This window comes from Mesocricetus auratus, unplaced genomic scaffold, assembly GCF_017639785.1.
Source record: "Mesocricetus auratus isolate SY011 unplaced genomic scaffold, BCM_Maur_2.0 Super-Scaffold_100676, whole genome shotgun sequence".
NCBI lineage: Eukaryota > Metazoa > Chordata > Mammalia > Rodentia > Cricetidae > Mesocricetus > Mesocricetus auratus.
The window spans coordinates 40695904-40709943 of NW_024429266.1; the positions used below are offsets into that span (position 1 = coordinate 40695904).

Sequence of the window (14040 nt, forward strand, 5' to 3'; positions counted from 1 at the left end):
CTTCCTTTTATTTTTAAAACATTATTGTATGTGTGTGAATGATGTATCTATGTGTGCAGGTGCATGCCTCAGTGAGTATATGGAGGTCATATGACAACTTTTATGAGCTGGTTCTCTCTCCACAGGTGTTGAGACAGAACTAAGTTTGTAAGACTGTGAGAGCTCAAGTGCTTTTAGTCATGGAACTCCATCACTGGTCAAAGAACACCTCTCAAGAAACGATCTACTAAGTATCAGGTAATTTTTAATAAACTGGGGAGAGGGGAGCCCACATAAGTTTCAGAAAATCTGAGCAATTCTGTATAATGAGTCCAGTATCATTCTTACCTCAGTTAATTTCATGCCAGGCTTTACTATTTTAGCTACGGCTGCTGCAGTGGGAGACATGGCTGCAAGCTCTTCTTCAGACAGTATGGCCCCTATGCAAACACAGTTAATTTTTTTTCCTTTTGTAAAATTGCAAAACAGAAAGCCACTAATGAATATTTAAAGTGGAGGCTAAGTAACACTGTTTCTAGGAATTTGATCAGATGTGATCAAATGGTACTTTTATATGATTATGATGTAAAGACATATAGCATGCTATTTTTCAAGCATTTAAATTTTTTATATTGCAGCATGAAAAAAATGCTACTATTTTTATTCATGCTACCACATTTAGTTTCTACCAGTTCAGGGAATTAACAAGTATGTATTAGTCATACCTTTACGTTTTGTGGCAGAAAGCAGGTCATTTGCATTCTCTAATTCCTTTTCCAATTTCCCAATTTTCTCAAGCATTTCTTTTTCCATTTGATCTTTAGATTCTTCAGCTTGTAGAAGATGATCTTGTATTGTTTTGTTGGCTAAACACATTCGTAAAGACAGAATTAAAATCTTGCAATTTATTAGTTGAAACATAGTTAGAATCTTCCCTCTGGAAACAACATTAAATTATAAAGAAGCTGCACTAGTTGGCTAGTATCCACTGGAAGCCCTGGCTCTCCTTATCAGTCTGACAGGTGTGGTCTCTTGTTAACCCTTCTCACCAACAAAAACACAGAGACTATGAATATGAATGTTAGGAAAGGGGGTATGAGGTACACCTTTGGAAAACATTTTGACCTTTAATTTAAAACGTAAGAAATGATAACTAAACATAAAGATAAAGATCATAAACAACATTGGCCTTCCATTTCCCTGAATTCCATATTATAGATTTAACTGCTGCCTGAAAATAATCAGAAAAATGTGTATTTGTACTGAACATGCAAACTATTTTGTCATCATTCCATAAACAACAAAAAGCACACTGTACTAGGTACTATGGATAATCTAAAGCTGACTGAAGAGAGACAGGCAGATGTGTGTTGGTTACAAGCAAGTCCTAAACCACCTTAAATAAGAGAGATGAATATCTCTAAGCATCCCTAATGGGTTCTGTCACCAATTCTTGAGATATAACTTTATATACATATGGATAAAATTACCCTTCACTTGAGTTTTCTTCAATTTTTGACATAATTTAATGGTGAAACTTCTATCTATAGTGTTTACTAGTCTGAAATTTTTTTAAAAAGGTAGCTATGTGTGAATCCAAAAGCTCAAAACCTTTTTAAAAGCTTGAAGCCTTTTAGGGTCTAGGTGTGTAATTTGAATGAATGGCAATCATTTAGATTATCTGAAGTTTGTCATTCGCTGAACTAGAATATCTCTAAAACCACATAAGGATTTATATCCATTATTGGATGACTAATCTCTCTCTCTCTCTCTTGGATGACTAATCTCTCTCTCTCTTGGATGACTAATCTCTCTCTCTCTCTCTCTCTCTCTCTCTCTCTCTCTCTCTCTCTCTCTCTCTCTCTCTCTCTCTCTCCTCCCTCCCTCCCTCCCTCCCTCACACAGAGAAAGGGAGAGAAACCCTTATGGCTCAATAACTAACAACTTAAAAATGAAGGCAAACTTATAGCATAAGAGTATCCAAACTGTTCTAAGATAAAAGAGGAAAACAACTCACCATCTTAGCATCTGTATTTTCAAATATACTATTTGCTTTAAAATAAATTTTCTGAGCATAGGTTCTTTCTTCCATACCAAATTTTGTCTCAAATAAAGTCAAGCCTTACTTTTAAATCAAACCAGCTACACATATACGAAGAACCCCAAACAAAATCATCTTATACTCTAAATCTTACCTTCTCCAGCTTCTTTTAGAAGTTTGTGTAGTTCATCCACCGCCCGAGTTAGTTCATTGCTCTTAGCCTCTGAGTCATCAGCAGCACTCTAGAAGTTAATCATAAAGTCACCACCAGTCAAGAATCCAACATTAGGATGCTAATGTGTGTGGTGGAGTATTTACCTTGTATAGATTAGAGAGTTTTATGTGAGCATTTAATTCATTGTGGAATTTCTCTTCCATACTGGCCTGCTGTTCTTTGGCCTAAAATAAAATAAAACTCCAATTATATCACATCTGTACCCTACTATGTATAACTTGAACTATTTAAGATATGTATGAAACATCAAGACAGAAAGTCTACTTTGTGAAAATAACAACTGAAACAGATTTCTGATAGTAAAAGTGTTACTTATGATTCTTCTCAGTCTAGCAAACATTTGGAGACATTCTGATTGTTTTTGGGGGGTTGGAGAACCCATGCATTCGTGTAGCAGTCCAGGCAGATAACGCAGAAACTGAGGAGGGTTATGAATTTAATCACCTTGAGCTACAGACGGTGGTGCCAGACTATCCTGGAAAATATACTAAGATCTTATCCAAAAAAACCAAAAATATTCGACAACATTTTGTTAAATAATACCAGTATACATGCTTTAACATTCTGTAAAGAAAACTTATTGTAGGGATTGTCATGCAGCTCAGTTGGTAGTGTTAGGGTCTAAGAATCCAAGAATAATCCACCAGAAAGACTAGAGTGCTGATCCCCAGCACTGTATACAAGTAGGTGTGATGGTAGCATACCTCTAATCCCAGACTCTGGACATGAAAACAGGAGGTTTAAAAGTTCAAGGCTAAAGCCAGGTGGGGGTGGTGCACACCTTTAATCCCAGAACCAAACCAAAATAAAAAGCTCAAGGTTGTCCTTGGCTACATAGCAAGCCTTGATTAAGGCCAGCATGGGTTTCATGAGACTCCTTCTGAAATTAAACTAAACCAAACCACAAGAAAATAAAAAATCAAAAACTATTGTTAAACGGTCATATATCTACCTCTTTTAATTTTGTCAACAAATCCTCTACATGTTTTTGAAGATGTTCATTTGATGTTTTTAAGCCATTCATTTGTTCTTCCAGTCTCAAAACCTAGAAACAAATAGGGGAAGGTGTCATAACCACTGAGATCAATTTAATATGAAGTTTGCTACATCCCCTCCAAAAAAGGGAATTTCTAAGCATGCATGATTGAGAAAATAAGAACCCTTTTCTCTGTCATCTGTCTGCAATATGGTGCCCTTTACCACACACTCCAGCCTCCATGACGATGTTCCTGCTCAAGCCCATAGGCTAAGCAACCCTGGGCTGCACCCTATGAGCCCAGAGCAACCTAATGTCTACCTACAGCAAGCAGTCTCTAAAAGAGCACCGAGGGGCTAGCAAAAGGCCCTGACTAAAGCACTGCGACCTATGCTATTTTGCCACTGGAGAACAGTACTTTAGCTTCATACAGGAAACAACACTGAGCACACCTGGTCCCCAGTAGAGGAGAGACCATCTCTAGTTCAGGCAGTAGATATAACTCAAAACAGTTTACTTCCAAGGAAATCCACTGAAAAGATTTTCATAAAAGTACAAGTTTCAGATAATTTTAAGATCAGACTACTGGATTTGGTGAAAGAAGCCAAATATGACCCATCAACTCATGATGGCAGCTAGTCCTTTCAGTATGTACAACCTGAACACTGAGTCACTTGGCAACCATCTCAGAGAAAGACTCTTGAACCTTGTTGGAGGTCCACACCAACTCTTACCACCTACACTATGAGAAAATTGCAGGTCTTCTCTTCAGGATCTGTGACTATATGCCCACTGTATACTTTCAAGGGACAGCTCACCAGGAGTGATGCTCCCCAGAAATGAACAACATCCTTGACCCCGGAGATTATGCAACAAGACTTCTTTACCACAAAATCTTGGTTGTTGTTCTTCTTTTACACAGACTACATCTCTGCTCGCTCATAATTGACACCATCTTCAGGAAACTTATCAGAATACTAGATATGCTATGTTAAATAAAAATCCTTATGTGGTCTTAGAGATACTCTAGTTAACCTAATGATAAACCTTAAGTTAATCTAAGTATTATCCATTCATTCAAATTATATAGCTGGATCCTTATATAGGCTTTAGGCTTTTAGAATCCTTGTTAAACTTTCAAACATGCAAAAACTGTAGACAAAATTTCACAGTTAAATTATGACAAGGACTGAAGAAAATCCAAGTGAATGATAACTTTAATCATGTGTAGATAAACTAAAAACTCCAGTTCCATTGTCATTAGTATACAACCACACAATTATTTAATATTAGAGAACAGGGTGAATACTAATAAGGTTTCCATATTAGTAACTCCTAATGTATCAGGATTCCACAGGAATTGTCTGATTGGGCCCTGAGCTTGAATTTTTAATCTAAAGAGGAATTAGCAAAAATCATCCACATTTAGGCAACTCAATCTCTCAATGACTGTAAAATAAGGTTAATGCTGTTAAGAAATTTAATGGTACCCCTATTGCTGAGTCTACTAACAAAGCTTAGTATTGACCCAAAATCTTTTTTCAAATTCCTTGTGAAAGTTGTTTTAGATAAGATGATTACTGTGGACTCTGATGTACACAATGAGGAGTGTGCCTAACAGCAGTGCGTGCCACTCAAGGGTAAACACAGGCGGTATTGTAGAAACTGCAGGCCCCGTGTAAGAAGTAACAGTTAAAACACAAAGACTCCTCTTACAGGTCAGTTTTTGCTCACTTTAAATTTTCAACTCTTGGAATTCCCTTCACGATAACAGTCACAGTCTCCCTATGTGTGCAGCCATTCAGTGCCCCAAATGTCTCACTCCAGTGAGAACAACATGAAGAAAACAACTGAACCGACAACACCATAGCAACAAAGTGGGGCAATGGTTCTAGGGTTGGTCAGTCTCTAAAACTGACAAGACTGACCAAAGAGGAAAACTGTCACACTACACAAACAGTTCACTAGCCGGATGCTGTCTGTGTGTTTTACTTCCATTGTCATGCAATGCAAATTCACCTAGTGTATTGTAAGCCAAAACCTCAAAATAGAGTAAGAAAAGAAAATTAATTGATGGAATAATGTGTTTGAATAAGATTAACAATGTTAGAGCTACCTCTCAGTATCTTTGGAAAGGAAGGCACAGTGTCATTAAAAATCCTGTGAATTCTTTATTTCCCTAGTTAAGGTGAGTTCTACTATTCACATTTAGCACAAATTTTGTAACGAACCAGGTAGAACACTGTCACTTAATGAATTTCCAAACGACATGCCCAACATAAAGAAGATAATTTTACTACTCACCTCTTCCTTTTTGTTCTCAAGATTACACTTAAGTTCCAGAATTTCATTTCCTTTTTCTCTTCCTAGAGCCAATAGCTCATCAGTTTTGGTTTTCAACTCCGTATTGAGCCATGAATTCTGGTTTTGTAGCAACTCCTTTTCTTGTTCTAAGCGTTTTTCTCGATACTGAACAAAATTTTTTAAAAAGTAACATTAAGTATAACTATCTTAAAAACTTTCATTTGTAGCTCAGGGACACATGAGTTTTATTTCAGCATAGAAACACAGATTATTAAGTAAGATATCAAAAAGAACAGTAACAAATAGATCCTTAGGTGTATGAATCTCATTCACTGGGAATTGATTATTACTTGCCTTCACAGCAACATCAGAAGCCTGAAGTTCATCCAACTTTAACTGAAGTTCACCCTTTGTTGTATTGCTTTCTTTAAGCTTCTCATTTAGACGTTTAACATCCTCTAGAAAGGAGGATGGGAGTGAAAGCAACAACTAGTTAACGACTAGGTAACACTTGCAGGAACTAATCAACAAGTTACATTACTAGAAATATAAACCTTTAACAAAGTAAGTGGTTCTCAACCCCCCTACTTTAGCTTGGTTTTTGTCACAGTTAATTACAAACTAAATTTCTATTCAAAACCTTTTCATTGTGTGTGTGTGTGTGTGTGTGTGTGTTGCATCCCCTAGAACCAGAGCTACAGGTTGATTTGGGAACCAAATCCTACTGCATTACACAGCAGCAAATACTCTTAACTACTAAGCCATCACTCTAACCCATAAATGTAGTTGCAGCCATTAATAGGTAGAATCAAAATTTGTATACCCACCCAAGAGAATTAATCTAATTCATTATTTAACTTTATAAATACCTACCATTAGCCTTAACCTTCCAGCTAGTAAAGTTTTAAAAATTTAAATTAAAAGGCAAAGACAAATACAAAAATCTTCTATTAAAAAGGCACATTTAATATTTTTGTTCTCTAATAGCCATGTTTTTATGAAAAGAACTCATTTAATCCTAATTACCACTAGCTAGGTAATCAACACAAACAACAAATACTCTGAAGTCATTCTTCCGAGATTGGAAAAGTGGGTACCAAGCTGAGTATTACTATACAATATCACAACATAGATATGTGAACACTTTTTCCTTATTTATAGAAGTTAAAACTTTTTAAAGAAGCCCAAGGGAAAGTATACTGTTTAAAACTCAGTTTTGATAAATATATCAAATAGTATATTGATATATTTTATATTCCTATCTCCTAAATTCATGTGTTTTTTCTATTTTAAATGTTTTTGAGTTTCATACATGAGTACTGGACGTACTCTCTCTCATCTCCTTCCTTTTCCTGATGACTGCCTTCTTCACAGCAAGTCCATGTCTACCCTAGCACTTCCCAGCCCTGTCATGGTTTAATTACAGTTGCTTGCCTGCATCATGACCTCACTGCAGGTATGGTTACCTGCACAACACTTGCAGGAGATTGGGGCCTGTTAATATTTCATCACAGAATGGTGTGGGGCCCATGAGGTTCCACTCCTTGAAGATCTGGCAGCTAACAGTTGCTGAGGTAGAGGGTTTTCTTCAGTGGTATAGCCACTGGCAACCTGCCCATGCTCCAGTTGATTTGAAAACACTGGTTTTCTTTAGGTTCTAAAATAGTGTTTATGAATAGTAAAGGTATCTAAATGAAATGAATGGAAGTTCACCTTTTACAATTATACAACTAAACTTCTTTCAACTTGGTATTATAAACAGCACAGTAGGAACTAGGCATGGTGGCATACACCCATAATCTTAGCACTTGGGAGAATAAATCTCAAGTCAGTTTAGGCTAGTAAGTGAATTTGAAGAAGGCCCGAGAAAAATAACAAGATAAAATAAATAAATAGTATTGTACTACAGAATTGTATAGGTAAAACTTGGTTCAAATTATAGTGACTCTCAACTTTCACGGGTAAACTTCCTAGACAAGTAAAACTGTTTTATTTATTTACTTAAAGACAGGGTCTGTCTGTATACTTCTAGTTGACCTGCAACTCACTATGCAGACTGACCTAGGCTGGCCTCAAACCCAGATCTGCAGGTAAAGGCAGGTGATATTCCTTCCTGGCCAATCCCTTGACACTGGCTTAAAGATAAGCAAATGGAAGAAACAATAGAATCAACCCTTCCACACTAAAGAAATCTAAGAAAGGTATATCACAACAAATAATTCCTAACAGAACCAGTAACAAAGAATGCAGTTAAAGGCACAAGCATTTCTTCATACCTGTTAAATATTCAACTTCCTGAGACAGTCTCTCATTGGTTCTGATTAGGTCTCTTTTTTCAGCTTCTAATTCTTCCTTTGCTCTTGTAAACTGGCTCTGTCATATCAAGAAATAGCATACTTCAAGAACATTAACAGTTACTTAAAAATGTTTTCTTTCCCTTACAACTTAGGTATCATGAAGTCAAAAAATACTCATAATCCTAACATACCTATATATATTTCTGATTGTGAAAATCGTTTTTTCCCCAGGCTTATGAATTTGTGTCATTCAACACGTATCCTAATTACTTACATAGCCTTTATATTTAGGTATTTCATAGATTTCTACTTTGTCTTCAAAAATAATTTGTGGGAACTGTTAATACATTTGTACTTTAGTTCAAATTATTCCTCAAATGAGGTCAATAGCCATTTAGATGCTTTTAGAGTTCTAAGCAACAATACCAATCACTTAACCAGAGTATTCAAACAGGGAAGGGAGAAATGTATGCCAACACTTGGAGATGAAACACAATTATCTTATTATTGCTTTAACCTGCATTTTTCTGTTCCTACAAACATTTTGTGCTCTCATTCACTATTTATATAGCACACTTCTTTGCATCTGTCAGATAGTCTAGGCCTGTAGATAGGTGCCTCAACATTGCAGAGGAACCCCGGGTGTCTGTTAAGGCAGCCAGCTGTTCTATCATTTCCATAGTTTTGGAAGTTGTTTGCTCTGTACCTCCTGCTTACTCAGGTAATGGTTTATCCTTCTTGGGTCTCTCACGGGGACGAAAGACTAGACAGTTATACCATTTCCTTTGTTACCAAATTCAAAAAAGAAACTTACAAAAGATGAAAAGTTTATAAAAGTAGAGAAACAAAACAGCTTGCTTATCTAAGAAAATATTTTACGGCCTAAAAAGGTATTTTTAGGATGGTAATACATTATGATAGAAAGTGGTTTAGGTATAAAACTTTGGACTCATCATGACAGAATAGATAATATTTTCTCCAAAAGTGCCAAATACAAATGGACTGGACATTGTAAATATAATTGTTCCTATTGTATATAATTTTACTGTGTTAGAGTTAAACACTTTCCTTTTTATTTTAGACAAAAAGGGAGAAATGCTGCAGAACATTTGTTTACAGAGAAAATGTGCCTTTGCCAAGGTGCTGTCTGATTGGTTTAAAAAAGAGCTGAATGGCCAATAGCTAGGCAGGAAGAGGTTAGACAGCACTTCCAGGGCCAGAGAGGACTCTGGGAAGAAGAAAGGCAGGGTCACAAGCCAGATACAGAGGAATCAAGATGGGTAGTATGGAGATGAGGTAATAGGTCTTATGGAAGAATATAGAGTAAAAAAATGTGTGTTAATTTAAGTCATAAGAACTAGTTAGGAACAAGCCTAAGCTAAGGCCAAACTTTTATAATTAATAAGTCTCTGTGCCAGTATTGGCAAGCTGGCAGTCCTAGCTTATCAATGAAACTGTCAATGAAATCAAACTTCTCACTGTATGTTCTATCTAACGTTTTATTAGTGACTAACAGACAGGCTTATGAAGCAGTTAAACACATTATTTTCTAGCTCTACCAGTTTTGTTTTGTTAAACTATCTATGCCTGTGCTCACTGTTCTTCTGGGTTATAGACTTCACTGTTGTTGCTGTTTTAGCAAACATAGAATTCATATCAGGACCTTGCATTAAAGCCTATATCAATTTGGAAAATTATCTCACCAGGAACATGCTGTTTGTTATTCTTCCACATACAAACTTATTTTTTTAAGTTTTCAGAAACTAACTTTTCTTTACACTGAGGCAACAAACAAAAACCCACATTATAAATCTTAAAGTGCTTAAATTACATTTCTTGCAAAATAATTTATCAATATATTTTGGGCACTTTACATTTCTATCCAGAATCTGAAAGTTAATTTTTTTTTGAGATCTGTGTCTCAAATCAAATGTAATCTTAAGAATGTAGTTCTAGATAGCTAAAGAAAGATTAATTATGACTATCCTACTAAAAAACATAGAAACATTATTATAAGATTTAACCTGTTATTCTAATTACTGTTCTAAAGAAACACATCGCCATTGAGTGACCCAGCTTCCTTACTGTATCGAAACACAGTGAATGCTGGGCTACAGTTGCCAATCAACAGATAATACATCAAGTATCAATTTAGAGAATTGTATGTACACATTTCTATATACATATTTGTCGGCAGGTTCTAACAGAACATCTCATCTTCCACTGACTACTATCTAATACATAGAAGCAGAACAGAAAACTTTTAAATTCATAGTTGCAATAAGTGTTATTTACTGGACAGTTTTACCTGAATGCCTAGATTACGATCTTGAGAGGTTTCAAGTTCTTTGTTTTTCTCAGTTAACACTTTAACTTGGTTATCTAGAAGAAAAGGAACATAATGTACACAGATGTGTTAACTCAAAATTGGCATTTTTATGCAACTGCCACCGTTACACATTTTTAAAATGAACTGGAGTCCATAAAGACTAATTTATAACCATATTCCAAATTTGTGAATACATTCTGATCTTACTGTATTCCAGACCAAAAGTTTAAAGATGCTACAATCAAATGTAATAATTCTACTCCCAATTTGGAGTAAAATTAGCAATGTCAGTTTTTCAATACCATTTTCTAAGTTTATATAAAAAAAGAATAAGCAGGTCAGGTTCAATACACGAAATGTAGTTTGAACTACATAAAATGCAATTATTTTACATTACATAGTAAACATCTGTAATTCCACGCTTTTTTATTACTAAAAAGTGTGCCTTTCCCATAGAAGACAAAGTTATGTTTGCACTCCATCAGTACTCACGATGCGTTTATCTTCCCATATACACCTCTCCTCAAATACACACCTTAAAATTTCTTTCATGAAAGCATCTAAAGTCAGGTGTAGTGGTACACACTTAAAACCCCAGGACTTGGGAGGCAGAGACAGAAGGACAGCTACAAGTTCAAAGCTAGCCTAGTATACAAGGTGAGTTTGGGGATACTTGGGACAATGTAGGAAGATCTTTCCTCAAAGAGGAAACAAGCAAATGCAACATTGCATAGAGGTAATTTAAAAAGATTGATTTTTATTTATGTGCACACTTGTGTGCCCATGTTAAATGTTATGTGTGTGCAAGTACCCAAGGAGTCAGGAAGCTGTCACTGTCACATGCCCTGGACCTAGGATTTTAGAAGGTGTGGGAGCTGGGAACTGCTTCTGTATAAGAACAGCTAGTGGTCTTAATCACTTGAACCATCTATCTTCCCAGTTTCTATGTATAGGCAATTTAACATTTTTTTAAATTGCATCATAAAAGGAAAACAAAAAACTGCTACTCTAGATTTTCTATTTCGTTTTACTTACTACCTTCCATGTGTACACATCTGTAATTGTATACATACACTTCAAATACAACTGTCCACACTAAGAAGGTACTCATCTTTGTCTATGCTCATCCCTGTCTTCTCTAAATACCTCATAAAAGAAGATGCAATCAGTTACTCTCCTAAAATTCTTTGGTACTTTTAGGCAGGACTTATGCTTTTCTGTGGAAAAGTACTGTGTGTGAGAGAGCATGTACACATGTATGTAATACACATCTTTCTTTAAATGTTAGCGTATCAAAAGTAGCTGAAGAAATTATAAACCAATCAGCCAGAGAAAAGGTGACATTTAAGCACTTGATGAAGAGCTTCTTTTGTTCCTTCTCTATGAAGTGAAGTCAAATCCAATCAAACTATATTTAAAGGCCTTTATAAGGCTTTCCTTCCAGTTTTCTTCTATCACAAGCAAAGTATATAATACAGCATCCTCTATAATCTTTAATAAGCTCTTTCTCAAGAGTTGGCTTTATAGAAGATGATGGATTTGTAGTTATAAAAGTTGCAATAAAGTCTAATGAAATCAGTAATTTTAATTTTTCAATAGGAAAACAAGTCACTATTTAAATCCTGAAGTATACATTTTAGCTACTATCAAAAATCCCTTCGACGTGCTAAGCGATGGAAACATACACGCGGGTCTAGCAAACGTGATCCTTTTAAAAAAGATTATATGACAGTATGTGTGGTGAAACCACTTTCAACATCAATGTCTGAATTAGAAACAACCTATGCCCTCACCAAGTATTTACTGCCAAATGAAAAACAAATTATCACTATGAATACAAACTACAATGCCTCCTGAGCATTTTTACAAGTTAGTTTTAGGAAGAGATAGGGAGGGGAACAGAAAGGTACACACCTCAAAGTCTTCATTACTATTCAGTGGGTACGAAGCAAAGCTACAGCCCTCTCAAGAGAGCACGTTTTTATAAGATTATCTGTGAGAAAGTAATGAGGGAGAGGTGTGGGCCCAAAATCTGTGGTCACCATCAAATTAGACTAAAAACACTTTTTTTTTGTGGTTTGGGTGGAGGTGTCTGGAAGGCCCCAAGGACAATCAGAATGAAGCAACTAAGTCAGTCTGCCTCCAGGCCTGTAGGCAGGGGAACTGGGTGTGTCCTTACCTTGTTTGTAATTCCCTGCTTAGGGCTATGCTATCTGGAAAGGCTCCCGGCATATGTGCTGCTACTCGAAGGAGTAACTGAACACCCAAGAACAGTTATAAAGATATAATTAAATACTCACTTAGCTTCTCAAGCTCCAGTCGCAAGTTCTGACACTCACGGGTTTCATTTACAAGCCTCTCCTGACTCTGGGATAACCTCTTCTCTATCTCAAAGTATTGTTGCTCTACAAAAGACAATACAAACACTAAAAGTAAAGTCAAGCACACATGCCCCCAAAAGCAGTTGTCTTAATACCACTATTCATTTCTTAGAATACTGACCGCAAAACTTAAGATACAATACTGGAAAATCTAATCTCAATATAGATTCAGCACTGAAAAGACTTTTCTAACATTTTCAGCTGACATATAGCAAAAGACAATAATGCCTAAAAGGGGATTCAGAAATTATTTCTTCTAAGCAGCAACAATATCTTATCTTGGTATTTTCTCCAGACCTCAGGAGATTGCTAAACATTTAAAAATAAGTATTTACTAAATTGAAATTTTATTTAATTAAAAACTGAATTGTTTAAAAAGGTTTTGTGTAAAATAATTAAAATATAACCTGCTTAAACTTCTGTAAAAATAAACATGCAGACCTCCCATAAAAAGAGACAGTGAGCCAGGTGGCGGTGGCATATACCTTTGACCCTAGCACTTGGGAGGCAGAGGCAGGAGGATCTTTGTGGAGACCAGCTTGATCTATAGAGTGAGGTCCTGAACAGCCAGGGCTACAGAGAAACCCTGTCTCAAAAACTTAGGAAAAAAAAAAAGGGAGACCATGTAGAGACTGTTTACTTCATTCCAGTATTGGTATCGGGACATATAAATCACTCAATTCACTCAATATTTATTGCATAAGTTAATAATCAGAATACTGTGTATTATACAAATTTCTTATTTCATCAATTAACTATATAATTTCGATTGTCAACTTTGCTTGATAATTACACTTTATTGAAGTGGAAATTAATTCAGGTGGGTTTTCCAATCTCTACAAAAACACAGCACCAATTCCCTCAATTAACTGTAAACCAAAACACGCAACAAGAAGAATCCTATTAACAGTAATTACTATTTTTATTTCAAGGCTGTTCAAACCACAAAGTTCCTAACTTTCTCATATGAAAGCAACTACAAAGGCATATGAGTAGATCTGTATGTTTTCTATCCATCTCCAACTTTCTGAGGGCAACACACTATATCCAACTCATCTAGTGCAATTTCACTGCTCTTCTAGTGATTTCTTTTGCATCCAAATTCATTTTTGTGAACATCTCCAACTTTGTGAGGGAAGCACGATATATCCAACTCAGTGCAATTTCACTGTTTTTTTTTTCTAGTAATGTCTTTTGCATCCAAATTCATTTTCGTGACCACCTACTTCGATATGGGACCACATGGAGATACATACACTAAGAACAAGGCATCGAGGAGACGATATTGACAAAGTCCTATAAATCCAGGTGGGCAGAAAATAGGAGGAATTACGGTCATTTAAGAACAAAACGGAATCAGATTTGGGTTGCACAGTCCTAAAAATGTGGTATAAACGGACCCAAATTCTCCACAATTTGCATGTGGGTCCAAGTTAAGAGTTCCTCCGTAAGACGTGATGAAGGTAGATTTAGATCTGGAAGGAGGACAGATCGCTTC

The 14040-nt window shown here is 35.9% G+C and overlaps 1 protein-coding gene across 1 annotated transcript in view; it reads right to left on the minus strand.

Moving 5' to 3' along the window:
• Tpr (translocated promoter region, nuclear basket protein) overlaps nucleotides 1-14040 on the minus strand; it is a 56533-nt gene that overhangs the window by 41531 nt on the left and 962 nt on the right. The window contains exons 3-12 of the mRNA XM_005073474.4: nucleotides 12462-12566; nucleotides 10141-10214; nucleotides 7812-7908; nucleotides 5890-5993; nucleotides 5536-5700; nucleotides 3208-3300; nucleotides 2339-2419; nucleotides 2175-2262; nucleotides 705-845; nucleotides 328-419 (exon numbers count right to left, since the gene is read on the minus strand). Of these exons, the coding sequence (XP_005073531.1) occupies nucleotides 328-419; nucleotides 705-845; nucleotides 2175-2262; nucleotides 2339-2419; nucleotides 3208-3300; nucleotides 5536-5700; nucleotides 5890-5993; nucleotides 7812-7908; nucleotides 10141-10214; nucleotides 12462-12566 (1040 nt within the window). The remainder of the gene's footprint in view (nucleotides 1-327; nucleotides 420-704; nucleotides 846-2174; nucleotides 2263-2338; nucleotides 2420-3207; nucleotides 3301-5535; nucleotides 5701-5889; nucleotides 5994-7811; nucleotides 7909-10140; nucleotides 10215-12461; nucleotides 12567-14040) is intronic.